The sequence below is a fragment of the Lates calcarifer genome, linkage group LG9, assembly GCF_001640805.2.
Source record: "Lates calcarifer isolate ASB-BC8 linkage group LG9, TLL_Latcal_v3, whole genome shotgun sequence".
Classification (NCBI taxonomy): Eukaryota; Metazoa; Chordata; class Actinopteri; family Centropomidae; genus Lates; species Lates calcarifer.
The window spans coordinates 5,586,030-5,601,138 of record NC_066841.1 but is presented as its reverse complement, the minus strand read 5'-3'; the positions used below and the strand labels follow the sequence as shown (position 1 = coordinate 5,601,138).

The 15,109-nt window shown below is 39.8% G+C and overlaps 1 protein-coding gene across 1 annotated transcript in view; it reads right to left on the bottom strand.

The window, feature by feature from the left end:
- The window catches only part of LOC108880302 (protein unc-13 homolog B), a 60,355-nt gene that overhangs the window by 44,497 nt on the left and 749 nt on the right, over nt 1–15,109 (bottom strand). The window contains 4 exon segments of the mRNA XM_051072820.1: nt 1,321–1,444; nt 1,621–1,738; nt 4,050–4,149; nt 8,638–8,667. Of these exon segments, the coding sequence (XP_050928777.1) occupies nt 1,321–1,444; nt 1,621–1,738; nt 4,050–4,149; nt 8,638–8,667 (372 nt within the window).

Below are 15,109 nucleotides of genomic sequence, written 5' to 3'. Positions count from 1 at the left end.
GAAATACCAGCAGCCATATGGAGGACAGCTAACATGAAATGTAGCTGTAGCTGTGGTAGTCTACATTTTCCTCATAAGTGATATACTTAAGAGCAGGTCAGGAGTGTTTTGTCCTCATTTCTTTTCTACTTAACCCTGCCTCTCAAACCATAATATATATTACCTGAAACTATATTACTGTTCTCTCACCAATTCCACTTTTCAGGGGGGGATTTGCTCTACATTTGCTGCCAGATGCACATCAAAGGACACGCACAAAGGCCAGGGCTTCAAAGACACACCGACCCCCAGCTTTAATGAATTGCTCTGGTGGCACAGAGAGCCATGATGGCCTCCTGCAACCTTGAAAGGTCTCCTCTTAAAACAGAAGAGGCCATCTCCCACTCAGTGGACAGACACCCTGCTTTAACTTTGATGCCTTATGATCACAAGGTTTGAGCTGTACATGCAGTGCCTGCGAGGGGGGAACTATAGACAGAAATGTGGTCAAGGACACAGAGAGCAGGGGGAGCACAGAGGACATTTTACCCTCCAGTCTTGAAGAGCATTGAATTATATGAGATTCATTGCATGAATTAACTCATAGTTAATTAGCAATGGGACTTTTATTCTGAAGTCCTTTTCTTTTATGTATTTTAATCAGGTAAATTATAGGGTCTAGAATACGAGCTGATCAACGAGTTTGGACAAGGTGTAGTGAGTGGGTTCTGGCTACCACCCTTGTGAATTATCATCTAACTGTAAGTGTACCCACTACATGCAGCCTGCTCACTGCCAAGCTCCAAATGGTAGACAGACAAAGTTAGCGACTACCTGGTGAAGAAAGTGAAATATTTAGCAGCTAAAGAGCTAGATATATTTCCTCACAAGTTGATGGAGACAAAAAACCAGAGCTAAAAAGAGAGTGAAATAAGATCTTTATATATTCATAAGATCATAAGATCTTTATATATTGTATTTAGAGAAACTGAGGGTTGCATAAAACCACAGTACACCAGGTTACACTACATCATCTGTTTATTACACAGTGCCCCATGCTAGATACTTTTCCTGTGTAACCTCAGAAACTGACTGCTGGCATTTCAACAGGAAGCATTTGTGGCCTTTGTGTAACTCAGCAGATCAAGGTTCGATTTGCCCAAAGGTAACCCGAATCCCTAATGTACTCCCTACGTCACTTATGAACCCACTGTAGTCAGAGCAGGTACTGGAGATGACAGCATTGCAAAATGTCTTACATAAGCACCTGAACTTTTCAGAATTATCTAACATGCAGCTTAAATACAACACAACTGAAAAAAGGGGACTGGCAATTCTCACCAAAAGGCAGCTCGAAGCGAGTATCCAGCAGGACTCGATGCGGTGTTGGGTTCTTGGTGCCATATATCTCATCCGCCTTCATCAGAACCTCTGCATCCAGGAAAATCCACTCACCTGAGCCCTCCTGAAATTAGACATTTAAATTTAAATTGACATAAGTAGGCAATGGAACATTTTTTGTGTCTGTTTTTCTACCTATTCTGTGCCAAGTTTCAAAGATATTTGAAAGATTTTGGAATGAAATCCTTCATATATGTTGTCTCTGTGTTATGCCATTTGTGTGCAGGTGCATACTCCAACCTCCTCCGACTGTCGGACACTCTTAAGAGGAATCCAGGCAGTCCCCACCATGGTATCCCAGATGAGGCCTTTGTTCCACACCTCAACAATGAGGCCAAGGTCCAGCCGGTTGATCTCACTGAGGAAAAAGGCAAATAAAAAAGGTGTAAGATATCAAGCAATGTCAAGCTTTGATAATAAAAGGTCCTTCCTGATAAAACAGGGTACAGAATGTCAGTGGATAAAAGATAGAAACAATCGCTATGTAATTTGAGGCTTTGTTATCAGAATTTAAAAAAAAAAAAAAAAAAAAAAAGAGAAAACTTTCCAGTGTTATTCAATTCACATTCAGTGAACCAGAAATTTCTATGTAATTACTGCCAGGCCCTACCACTGGCTGATAACAAAGGCTACTTCCTCTTTTTGTTGTGTATTAGCTGTCATAATCCATTCTAGTCTTGTTTTGTCATTCAACATGCTATTCATAGTGCTCAAAAACAGGCTTGGTGACAGCAATAAAATGGCATATCAATTCTGAAAGGAGCCCTGTGACAGGGCATTTGCATATTCTCATCTGTGGCAGTTTACAACTATCCACGGGCCAAACAAAAGGAAGATGAGAGAAAAGATAATCAAAGAGAACAGCTAATTGAGAGAAGTGCAGGGGAGGGTGCAGGGCATCCAGGTGCAGAGATAAAGGCTTTCTAAAACATCTGCTCATACAAAATGGCACAGAATAAATAAATCTAGTGATGTATTAAAATCAAACTGTTGCTGATTTTAACTGAAAGACTTCTTTGTTTGGGATATCATTTAGATTTTGTTATGCAATTTTGTTAATTTTTATTTTATGATTATGTATCATCCATGCCTTTTTTATTAAAACACTAATAAAACAAGACCACAAAATCCAATTTTCACTAACTGACTGGAATGAACTTGTAAATGCCCACCTGAACGTAAGCACTTATCTCGGCAAGATGTGGAGAGATCTCTGATTACTTGCCACTTCTACATCATTTTAAAACCAATTTGTGCAGTTTAGAAACACACTAAGTTTAATTAGAGGCTCCCATTTTAGTGCAAAACAACACAAATCATTTCAGTGCACAGTTCCTAAAACAACAAGGTGGTTATACAGCAGATATAGATCAAATGGAACTGGAACTGTGGAAACTATTATTAAAACATAACAGCTTTCACAAACTTTTTGTTTCTTAAATCCTTTCATTGTAGAGGTGGGCTGAGCATATAAAAATCATACATTGGACTACTTGGTTCAAATGAGAGCAGGTCTGTGCATTTTTTTTGTATATATTTTTGGTCAATGTAATGTTGCTAATTTTGCTGGGCCTCAGATGAGAAGATTGATTCCATTCTCGTGTCTGCAGGGTGAAACAGCTAGCTCTGTGCTAAGCCATGCTATCCGCCACACCATCCATGTAATCAGTACATGAAAAAACTATATGCATTGACTATGTTTTCAAAACACTTAATGCAGAAGATAAATGATAAGCATTCATGAAAAATGTAATATATCATATCTAAAAATCTGCATTATCTGGAAGTTAGCTGCTGACGTTCACAGTTAGGACATTTGGAATTCCTATTTTTAGATTTTACCTGAGCTGAGTCACCATCTCTTGGCATTTAATAAATAAATTTGGTTGTAACAGGTGGTGCTTAGCATTTTCTGGAAAACCTGATGAATGATTATGTTTTTACATTGAATCACACCTAGCCGACACATCATTAATGGACAGTAGAAGGATGAAGGTCTGGAAAAACAAACACTGTTGCAATGAGAGAGTTTACAAAAGACAAACAACGACACACATGCAACAACGTACTGGCTCTCTCGTCGCCATAGATACCTTTCACAGAGAAAGTAAAATGAGGAAATTAAACCAATGAATTACAGGGGGGAAATGAACAGCAGCTGTTTAACAAATGCTTTCGTAGAAAGAGTTGCACAACATGAAAGGCAGGCATTTTTCCTGTAGCTTGAACTCTAGGTAGGTTTAAAATTTGAGTAATGAGAAATGTGACTCCATGAAAACATACAACAAATAGTCTGAAACAGAAGGATGCATCATGTATTGTTTCCCATAGATACATTGAGATAAACAGCCTTGTCAAGGGCAATATGCCTTGAGGTGCAATTTCACTAAACCATGAAATTTGTGTTGGCAATGCAGCAAGATGCCCACACACGGAGATTGTCATGATAATACAGGACATTGAGCATAAGGAGTTACACAAAGTTAAACACAGACAGTACAATGCGAAAAGCTTGCAGTGAGGTGCTCTTTTATACTAGCCCTTGTGGAATTTTCTTTTGCCTGGTATGAACTTTTTATTTATTATAGCTGGTATTTAAAGTGATTAAAACTTAATTAGTTGAATAAATCCTGAAGCATAATCCAGTGTGTCTGTGTTTAATAACTTACAACATAAAATCCTGTTCCCAGCAGGGCTGGTCCCCCCGCACAGTGATAGTTGTGCTTTTGACATTCTGCACCTTCAGCGTTACGTAGGTGTTGAATTTGTCTGAAACAAAAGAAAGGGAGATTAGGGTTTAAATTATAGTGAAGTGGTAGCAATACACTGGGAGCCTATAAAGGGGCTGCATTAGGGAGAGTATCATGCTATTACAAATTAAACTAATACTACTACAAAAAAACTACAGTAAATGTAGTGGGAGAGGGTATGATATGTATGCAGTAATCTGCAGGGTGATTTATCAGGCACAACCATACCAAAACATACACTTAATATTGAAACACAGATCACAAAAAAGAAAAAAAAAAACAGGCAGCAGATCAGATATTCAAACTAATACAGGCAAAACTGACCAGCCCAGCTCTACTTTGGCTTTGTGTGAGAGAAAAAAAGATCATCAGGAGCTCTAGTGAGAGTGAAAGCAGATAAGCCCCCCCCCCACCCCCCCAGTATGTTGAGCCAGGCCAAGCCAGGCAAGGCCAGCAAACTGACCCTGTTAATCTCCAATGAGAACCAACCCAACACAGCACAAACACTTACAGGATCCAATGGCCTGCTAGGTCTTCACTGCATTGTAACTGACAGCCTCTCCTGATTTCGCTCTTTTTAATTGCTTTTAAAACATATAGTATGTAACACGGGAAGCAGGTCTGCAGTGATGTAATAAAGTGGACCTCTCTCCTGACCTGTTATTGCTGCAGGAAAGGTCTCTGTCAGCCCTGATACCATCAGGACTACAACTTCAGTTGAGTCAAAGGTGACGTGTAATTTTCCTGTTTAAGGCATCTATCACAAACTGTGTGATCTATAAATGAACTCTATTTATCACAGCAGGCCATATTTGTAATAAATGATCACTGCTCGAACTCTGTGACATGGATTCAAATGTCAGTTAATGTCTGTCTGCGTAGACAACTTTCACACCCAGTGATCTCCCTCCGCCTCCTCTCAGCCAGTAGTACCGGACAGTAGAGTCACAACAACCATCTGCACCAGCTGTCAGCCGGGGGGGGGGTGTAAGGGGATTAGACAGCCCGTAACACAACCACCACTTTTCATTTCCTGCAGTAGGGAGAGGGGACATCTAACTCGTGCCTGCTGATATCTTGATCAGATCAGATAATTTTTTTAGCTCTAAAAATGACAGTAAGTAATAACAGTAAGAAGATGCCTTGAAATACCCAGGATATATAAAATACAGTAACATAATTATCTAAAAAAACATGAGTGAGATGCAATTAGCTTGAAATTTCAGCATTCATATATACAAAATATAATGGCATTAAGACCCTGACTTCATGACTTCATATGGACAGAACTGTCCTGTATACCTGCGATTTCCCATGGAAAACCCTGAGTGTTGGCCCCCCATTCACACATACACCATACAGTCCACATACACACACATACACTCTTCACTTTTTGGTCTATGGGAAATAAAAGCAAGGCATCAGCTGTTCCTTTGTAGACTGATCACCTGACCACACTAAACAAAGATTTTCCTAGTTACCCCAGCAACGTATTGAAACATTTACTCTGTACATAGCCTTTACCACAGCAGCCAGATAAGCAAGTGCAACTCTTGACACAATCAGACAGTGAACAGTTGACACAGGTGCATTCTTACAGCATTCCACTGGCACAAAACATAAATAAATATCAAGATTAAATGAGGCCCTAAAACAGAAAACTTTTGCTGTAAGCACCCAGCAACTGCCTTAATGTGACACTGTCTAAAAGCATCATCCATCCTACGAGTGCCCTGAATGACAAGACCCAGACCTAATTAGTGTCTCAAGAGGACAGTAGTAACAAAACACAGGCACTGTTACAAAGGAGCCTGGGGGATGCTCAAGCCTTTCCCTAATTAGATAGTCCATTCTTTGTGCCACACTTGGGCCGCCTCCCATGAATAGAGGAGATGAGATAAGGCAAGAGGATGTTGGATTAGATAAGAGCCACTTAGTGGCTGTGGGTCCTTTACAGCAGGCGCTGTCCACTATATGGCTGATATAATCTGTACTGTTGAGAAGGAAGCAGCAATAACTGCCTGGAAAAACACAAACTGTGTGCGTGAACACTAGAGCTTGGCCAATAATGGATTCAAGAGGCCAATACCTGTATCAGTATTTGAGAATAACCTAAATACGATGCCAAAATAACAGCAAATATCCATATATATATATATAGAAAATGTTAAATACACATAATATTAACACTATACATATATATGTACACACACACACCAAAAAAATAAAAAAACATGTCTAACTTTTATGTCATGAAACACTCAAACATACAAGTTATGTTAAATTCACACAAATCATGCTTGAACCTAACCTAATCTGAAGGGATACTGTAAAATCTTAAGACAACTCTTTCTCTCTAGGATCTTCTTCAGTGTATGGAAAACTGCTCCTGACAAGTTAAAATTCATAATGGCTCACAACATGTTCCATCTCTCTCTTTTTCCATTACATACACAGTGACACGGTGAAAGCGTACCAATTCAGAAGGAATCAGAGGAGGTGAACTGTGGGATGATACAACTTACTTACCCTGCCAATGTTTTAAGACTGCTGCCCCTGACTGTGAGCCACCCACTCGCCCTTGAGCCCTCAGTGTCTTCATCCATTATTGATTGATGATGAGTTTTTCAAAGAATTAGTCAGGGAAACATAGGCAGTTGGAAGGCTGACATTTTAAAATCAGACCACTCATCAATGTTGCATGCAACAGGAGGCATAAATCTATTGGAGGCCTTTTTCACCATTGCTGGGACCACTTCATGAGAAGTCTATATCTCTACAGAGTTCTAGGCTGAATATAATGTGACTTAGATGTGTATTCTGTGCATCTTAGCATAGTAATTTTAAATAAAAATACTTTGAAAATACTTAAAATTGTGGGTAGGCATATACACTGTAACTGAACACACACACACTTGCATATACAAATCCAGCAACACACAGCCCTTATCGAGCCCTAGTTTCCTGTGGCAATCAGTGGAAAGCAAGACAGCTGGCCACTGGCCCATCCAAGGTCACTTTCAGTTCTATATGTACAATATTCTGTAGAAACATGTTGACGTAAGGCCTCCAATGTTAAGGCTTTCTGAGGGTGTGGTGAAAGCACAGCGCAAACACACATCCTAGACTAGCCCTATGTAAACTTTGAGGGTTCATCCAGTAAGTCACACATCTTCCTTTGCAGAGCAAGTTAGGGTTATCACAAGCACTTCTAAATAAGCATGGCATGTTAAGTAATTCATTCCTTAAACCTGAATAAACAGACAAAGGGCCTGTTACTTCCGAGAATTCCCACAAGAATGGGAGGAGCAGTGACATAAAAATCCAGGAAACTGATCTCAACGCACCTTTCCTACGAGAATATTTATCATAAAGTCTAAAGGCCTGAATAAAAAATGTGCCAAAATCACGTTCTCTACAAAAATTATAGAAACAAGAGTTGACTGTGAAATATCATTATTCCATTCTGTACTTCCACCTCTCCATTTGCACAAAAATATCTTACACTGATGTTGCCTCAGGTGTTCCTAGCTGATTTCGGCACAGCAAGTTATGTTTGGAAGAGGAGATTTTTTGTTTGATGACATTTCCTTGAAAGACCTGATTGAGCAGGTTGCTACTGCTACGGCTACAATATCAATCGCACAATATTTATAAGAATATCTTTTACAGTTTACATAAGATGATATAATTTACAGTATCAGCATAACCTGTGGTGTTATAAATCTCTTGCCTGACAAATCCTTCTTTGCCCTGTAGCATAAAAAAGGGACTGATGTTTAAATTTCACCTCAGGGTGACAACAGGCTTAACTGAATTATGCCTGATGTTTGCTCTGGGGCAGGTGGCGTGGCCCAGAGGAGGGAGGAGGGCACAGACTCACAAAGAAGGCCAGCATGGGCCAACAATTTAAAATGAATATCTTGGTGGACCAGATCTGCTTCTGACACAATGCAGACACCTCAGCAAATCATTACATTTCCCCAAAGGTGACGGGGGAGGCACTACGAAAAATAAGTGCTAAACAAATGTAGAGGCCTGCTGGATAATTGCTTTCCCATGGGTCAGTCTGGGACTGAGAACGAGAGTGAAATGTCGCCGGCAGATCTAAAGCCGCAGTGACTTTCTGCGGCTGCTGATGCCTGCTCTTGACAGAAGCGTCACAGGGCTTAAAGAAAGGCGTGAAGCTGAACACTAGAGGGATTTGCTCAGGTGGAGACTGGAGGGATTTGGACTTAGCAGCCACCGATCTAAGCTCACCTGTGCACGGCTTGCCATGGAAGGACACAGGATTACGTAATGCAAAATCAAACCTAGCTTTCAGTTACTTGCCAGAATTTAAGTGATTAACCTACATGAGAAAATGAGTGCATGTGGCCTAAATCCAACAACATCTGCATAAAGGAAAGTTGCTTTTCTATGAGAGCTTTCAAATGAGGAAGGAAGGAGTGTATGACCTGACTGAACAAATACAGTAAATACCCATAAAAAACACAAAAACACTCACCTGGAGGTCCCTGGAGCTTGGCTTTCTTCACTGCAAAACAAAATAAAAACAGTAATTAGCATATGATGTTATTCTTAAGTAGGACTGTATGAGTTGATAATAAAACAATTAAGACCTTGAGTACACTGGTGAGGAAAAACAAGTCTAAAATGTAAACATATCTAGGCACCAGTATTGAAATAATGGACAGGATCTCATATTACTGAAGCCTGACAAACTCATTGATATGCAGAGAAGCAAATCATGACTCGTCTACTCGTGACACCTGAACAACAGCCTCATGATGTTGTCGCTTGCGAAAGCAAGAACACTTAATGTGCAGCCTGATCAAAACAGATGAGCTTTTTGTTTGTGGTGGGCAGCTTTGGGTCAAAATATTCTGAGAAGATGGAAACAAAATAACACACAATGTTTTTGTCAAATGTGTGCATCGCCCTGCCTGACTGGGTGGCTTTATAATGAAAGAAAAACACACATTATCATGTAAATTGCCCAGTTCCCATTTCACATCCATTTTTTTAACCTTTTCTTTTCCATAATAGCTACCATAGACACTGCAGCAATAATCCTAAACTCTGCTGGAGCTTAGAAGTTATTTAATTTACATGGCCATTTTTATTCCTAAATCATTTGTCATTTGCTTTAACAAGTAAATATTAAATTTCCTTCTAAATAGCATTTGGGGCCTAAAAATACTAGAAAATCTCATTTGTGTATTGAAATACTTCAAGTTATCTGTAATATATAGCCTTCCTGAAACTGACAACAACAAAGTTATACAAGAGAAAAATAATTCTAAGGACTGACACCTACATTTTATCACAGGTGACAAATACCTTTTATTTGGTTGCAGAATATCATCTTTAATAAAATCAAAAAGCATAAGCCTAGACAGCTGCATCACAAAACACCACAGCTGGTACAGAAACACAAAAAAAAACCCCAAAAAACAATGGCAATAATGGACCGGGGCAGATGGGTATTACAATATCAAAAAAAAAAAAAAAAAAAAGGAAAATGTCTGGCACCAGCGGCCACTTCCTACAACCTCAAAAGAATTAATTAAGGGGAAAAAATGCATGCTGGCGATTTTGGTTTATTTTTAGACCCACCATCTTTAGCCCCTTGATGCATCTATACAATACCGTTTATGGGATTGTGAAGCGCTTTGGAGGGGATTAATTGTGATTGCTGTGGCAGAGTTATGTGTTCAGGCATGTAACCTACTAAACCTCTGGAGCCTGTGATGGCAGATGGGCAGGACGGGATGATGGAGGCACAAATGACACTTTCATATTTTCATGGAACATCCCCTGTCGTCTCACTGTGAACATAAAACTAGGTGGGAGTAGAACATATTTATTTTCCTTCAGTATGAAACATCATATGACCTAAAACTACAATAAAAAGCAGTGATTATGTTGTGGTTATAGTATTGGAGTGAAGTAGTGCTTGTATACTAGACAACTACTACTAGTAAAATTTTAGCCACAAATAGAGACCAAATCTAGGGAATAACAATATGGGGGGGGGGTGTCACATCTTCCAAAACTGCTTCATGTACGAGACAGGAAGCGGAAAGGGAGCAGTGGAAATGTGGAGAGAAACGAGCAGTGTGAAGTTTGTTTATTTTTTTGGGAGGGATTTCCACTAAGGCTTTCCAGCCATGGGCCTATCTCTTTGTCAGTGGCATAAATGAGCTGGCACGGTGGCCTTATGTCCTAATTTGCATGATGTTATTTAGGGCTGTGACACACAGAGCAGAGGACAATAAACCAGGGGGCCATTATGGTGGAAACTGATGCTTATCGTTTTCTGTCCTGGGCCCTCCATGGCTTTAGAGGCCATTTCGTTCAGGCAGGGTTGGCTGCAGAATTACCCTATCAACCCACTGTTCTCTCATTCATTTACCCCCAGCTTGCTTACTTTCTTCTGAAAACTTAAAACTTGATAAGTGCTTGGCATTTGTGCAGGGCTGTAACTAATGATTATTCTCATCATCATCTGTCACCTCATATTTTTCCAACATATTGAAAAATCTATTTGTCTAGGAAATGTCAGAAAATATCAAAAAATTCCATTTATAATTTTCCAGAGTCCAAGATGAACTCTTCAAGTTCCGTGTTTTATCCAGCCATCAGTCCAAAACTACCTTTTCAGAAGGCTGGATTGTTTACTCCTGCTCCTCTTAAAAGCTATTGATCAAATGTTCCCTATGAGCCCCTTGGAAAGAGTGAGGATGTCAAAAGGAAAGTAAAGGTCAGGCAGAAAGCAGGAGACCAGAAACAGGAAGTGACACCAGAAACTACTACTGTTGCAGGCAGTGGTGTTCTTCCACTATGTGCTGGCTGTTGGATCTGATCAGGTGGAGCCAGTGCAAGAGGGAGGGAGGGGGAGAGACAGAGAGAGAGAGAGGGAGGGAGAGATAGCAAGAGACAGAGAGAGAGAGAGAGAGAGAGGGAGAGCAACAGATGGCCAGGGGATTACTCCCAGAATCTCTAAGCGCTCACTCTTCCACTGCTCTGCTGCTCGCTACACTCAACCACTCTGCCTGCAGTCCTGTCATTTTTAGTCCTGCAGGGCTTCTGTCTCTCATCCTTTATAAAATTATTTCCTTGTAATGCCTCCTCACCTACTCATTGTGCTGCAGAGCCAATATCAACCGAGCAGACTCAAAAGAAAATGGTTTCAATGCAGTTGTGATAACCAGTGTGTTTTTAATTCATGGCCAAGACAAAGAACTGCTCCATCACCGTTTTCAATTGAGAGGGGAAAACAAATTTGACCGTGTGTCAACAGAAGAATCAGCATACAAAAGGCGCAATGATGCATGAAAAAAGATCAACATCCTGTGTGGATACTGTTCAGCTGGAAATAAAACCTGGGTAGTGATGTAGGAGACAGCAAGCCACTTCAGTAGTCAGTTAATTAGTCGACCAACAGAAAGTCAATCCAGTACCAAAACTGACTAAATGACAAAAAGTTATTTCTGCTTCTCAGCTGTTTGCTGCTTACTGCTTTTGTCTGATATCAAGTATCAGCCCAGAACACTACTTACACAGCCTAGGATGTGGATGACAACATTTACAGTCACTTGGAAAACATTTATGTAACCCAAATCAAACTACTTAACCTCCAAGGACAGTTTGGCTATGCTCAACCTCTTCATATTCCAACAACAACCTCCAGGACACAGATCATCCTCTGTCAGCTGCTCCCTATCAAAGCACTGCACACTGGCTGATGGACAGCTAAGAAAATTTTGCAACTCTGTCCACGACCATTTTCCTCATAAACTTGCAGGAGACCATATGAGCCTTTTAAGACCAAGACCAACCATTCTCACAAAAGCTTCCTTCTGTTAGGTGTGTACCCTATTAGTATACCCAAGCTCTTTCTCCATCAAACCAGTAACAATCTGTTTAGAACCAATATCGACTACCATTCTCTCATCTCAGAAAAAAACAGGCATCCTGTCACTAAAGTGATCACATGTCTGGAACAGTACGTTAACACCTCCAGTGCTGCAGCCTAATGGGGTCCATGTGAGCCATGTGTCCACTCAGCCCTGTGCTGATCCACAGCAGGACCCCCCCCCCAAAAAATATCCACTTGTAAAGGCAACCACTTGTTGTTGTGCAAAGGCATCGCCATGGAGATGAAGCTTCTCGACTAGCTATCAATAAGCAACATTGCCAAGCTGTGCTATCAGGGGATGAGTCACAACATCCACTAATCACACAACCCCTGCCCAAGCACCCCTTTTCTCTTTTATCTATGTGCTACATAACTCCTACCAGCTTTCATTTGGTGTAATTCTAATCAATAAATGGACATTGTGTGCAAGCTCTACAGTGAAAGGCCCCATTTTGCACAATAACTCTTAAATGCCAGAGCCACTGAGCTGAATTTTCTGAAGTGAGTGAGACAAAAATTACCTGTATCCTTGTGACCTTTTCCCTACCAGGAGCTTTTTCGTCTTTCCAAGCTTGGTATATTGATGCCTTTCTATGTTCTAGTTCTATTTTATAAGCTGTTTCCCCATGCATCGAAAAGCTGTTGTGGTTCTTGCTTCCAATAAAACACTGATCGCCACAGTTTCTTTTTGTGATATATGAGATAGTGACAACACGATGATCTGAAATTGCTCATTCTTAACAGAATATCTGCAGTGATTTTTGTGCCAAATGTGAATGGGCTGATGTATGTCAGTCTTCATATAACTTTCATATTATTAAAATGTATTTCAAGGTTTCTCATTAAGCTTCCTAGTGGAGGCGCAGAAGATACTATTACGTTTTTACAAAATATGATATTGGGCAAGTATAGTTTCAGGGAAATTGAGCAGTGGCAATACACCACACTGAGCAGCAGGCTGAAGTTAGTTTGATAATCACCAGTAAGACAAATTTTTTGCCACTTGCTTTGCCACTTGCTAACTGCCTTTCTTAAGTAGCTGGAAAGCAAAGCAATTTTACCTAACAACAAGCAGCCTGAGGGGTGGTTAACAGTGGTATTAGCTGCAGATTTTGCAGGCTTACACACCCACTGCCAAACATATGCAGCACAAAACAACCTTAATATTCAAAAATCGCAAACATAGGCAGAAGGAATAGAAAACAGATACACAACTCAGATGTACCATGACTGAGCAGAATAATTCTAGGATGGGTTTATGCGACTTCCTCGTGGAGGATTCCTGTGATCTGTCATACTTAAGATCATGACAGAAGGTGTCATCAGTGGAGGGATCTGAAGGATATTTGAAAAGAACTAGGCATGTCTGTGATGATGCCTGAAATCCTGACTGTCTTTGCCATCAAGAAATTAATTTAAATTTAAAAGCGAGGGGACAGAAAACTATCAGCAACTCAGTCATACATGCCAGCCACAAAGGGCATAGTAAGAATCTCAGTTCTTTTGACATCCAAATAACAACAACTGGACTCAACATACTTCAGGCCGAGGCTGCATATAGTTCTGCATGTGGATCCTGTCTGCCAGAAACTGGATTTTCAGAAATGTTCAGGGTATTTTAGGAAGTGTATTGTTTACTCTGGAAACTATCAGCAGCCTGTGTTCAGCTTGTGGTTATCGCCTACAGATTTAATTATTCTAGAGACAATAACATAGAAGAAAGCAAGACAAAATGCAAAAATGACTCTGTTTTTCCCATCACATGTTAGCTTCAATGTTAATGTTGTTTCAGCAAAGATGGATATGATGAGACAAGTGATGGGATGGAAAACAGCTAGAGGGAGGAACACACACACCCTGCTTTAAAACAACAAAAAAAGTTGTAAATCCTGCTGTAGCTTTAGCTGCAGTTTTAAACCCCTCAGCCAACAAAAGTTTAAAGTTCACTTTCTGACCCATATGCTTGATGATATTTCACACATCATTTCTGTAAAGGGCAATTTGACACAAAGCCACCAAGGAGACAGATGGTAATCAAACTACCACTGGAAAGGGTGCTATAGATCAGACATGGGACTCAATTTGGTTTTTAATACACTGTTGTTATATTATTTAAGGTACTGGACTTTCTTTGATAAATGAGCACACAACTTATTCATTTGAAATAATGCCTGACACTATATTTCACAATGCATTTTAGTCTTTGAAACAGTATTTTAACCTGAAAGGAACTACAGCATTTCAATGTGATGTTTTATTTTTAGATCAGCATGAGTAGCCTATATCCTGCCTAAATTTATCAGAACTGGATGGATATGTGTTGACCATACTTCAGTGCTAACAAATCTTGGTTATTGCCACATTAAAAATCAATATTAATAATTCATATGAAGCATTGTTTAAAAATTAAATATGTAGTTAAAAGAAAAGAAGCCAGAGACTCTGTTTTGAACTTGGATCATGTATTTTTTCCCCCTCTTTTTTATCCTGCTGGCAGCTCTGGACCAAATCGCTGGGCATTGGTCTTGTCACAGAATTGGGTATTGCATAATGTGCTTTGCTGTTGTAAAGGATGCTAGAGTCAACAAGGACGCTCAAACATTTTTTTGTGTGAGTGCGTGTGTGTATTAAACTAACCTCATGTTGATTTAATTTTGTATAGATTTAGCTTTTAAATGTTATGGTCATAAAGTGTATTACTATACTATTGTTATCATTTGGGCCCTGAAAGTTTTACATTTGTATCATTTTATTTTTACTTTTTTAATGTTTGTAATTGAGGATAAAAAAAAGTTAGCTATACATTTCATTCCAGTGTGGACTTCTATATGATAAAAAGATCTACCCATACACCACCAATGACAGATAACAGTGAGGAGACAGTAAAAGCCACAAAAGATAGTTATTGAATTGAGGATCCCATAAAGGTCCACCTGCCTGAGTACTGTTGCCAGTTTTAGTCAAAGACACCCAACTGCTCATCATATCAGTAAACTACCCCTGGTTTCCACTGGCATTACTCTACAAGTGGTTTGGTTAATAATCCAAGTAATCC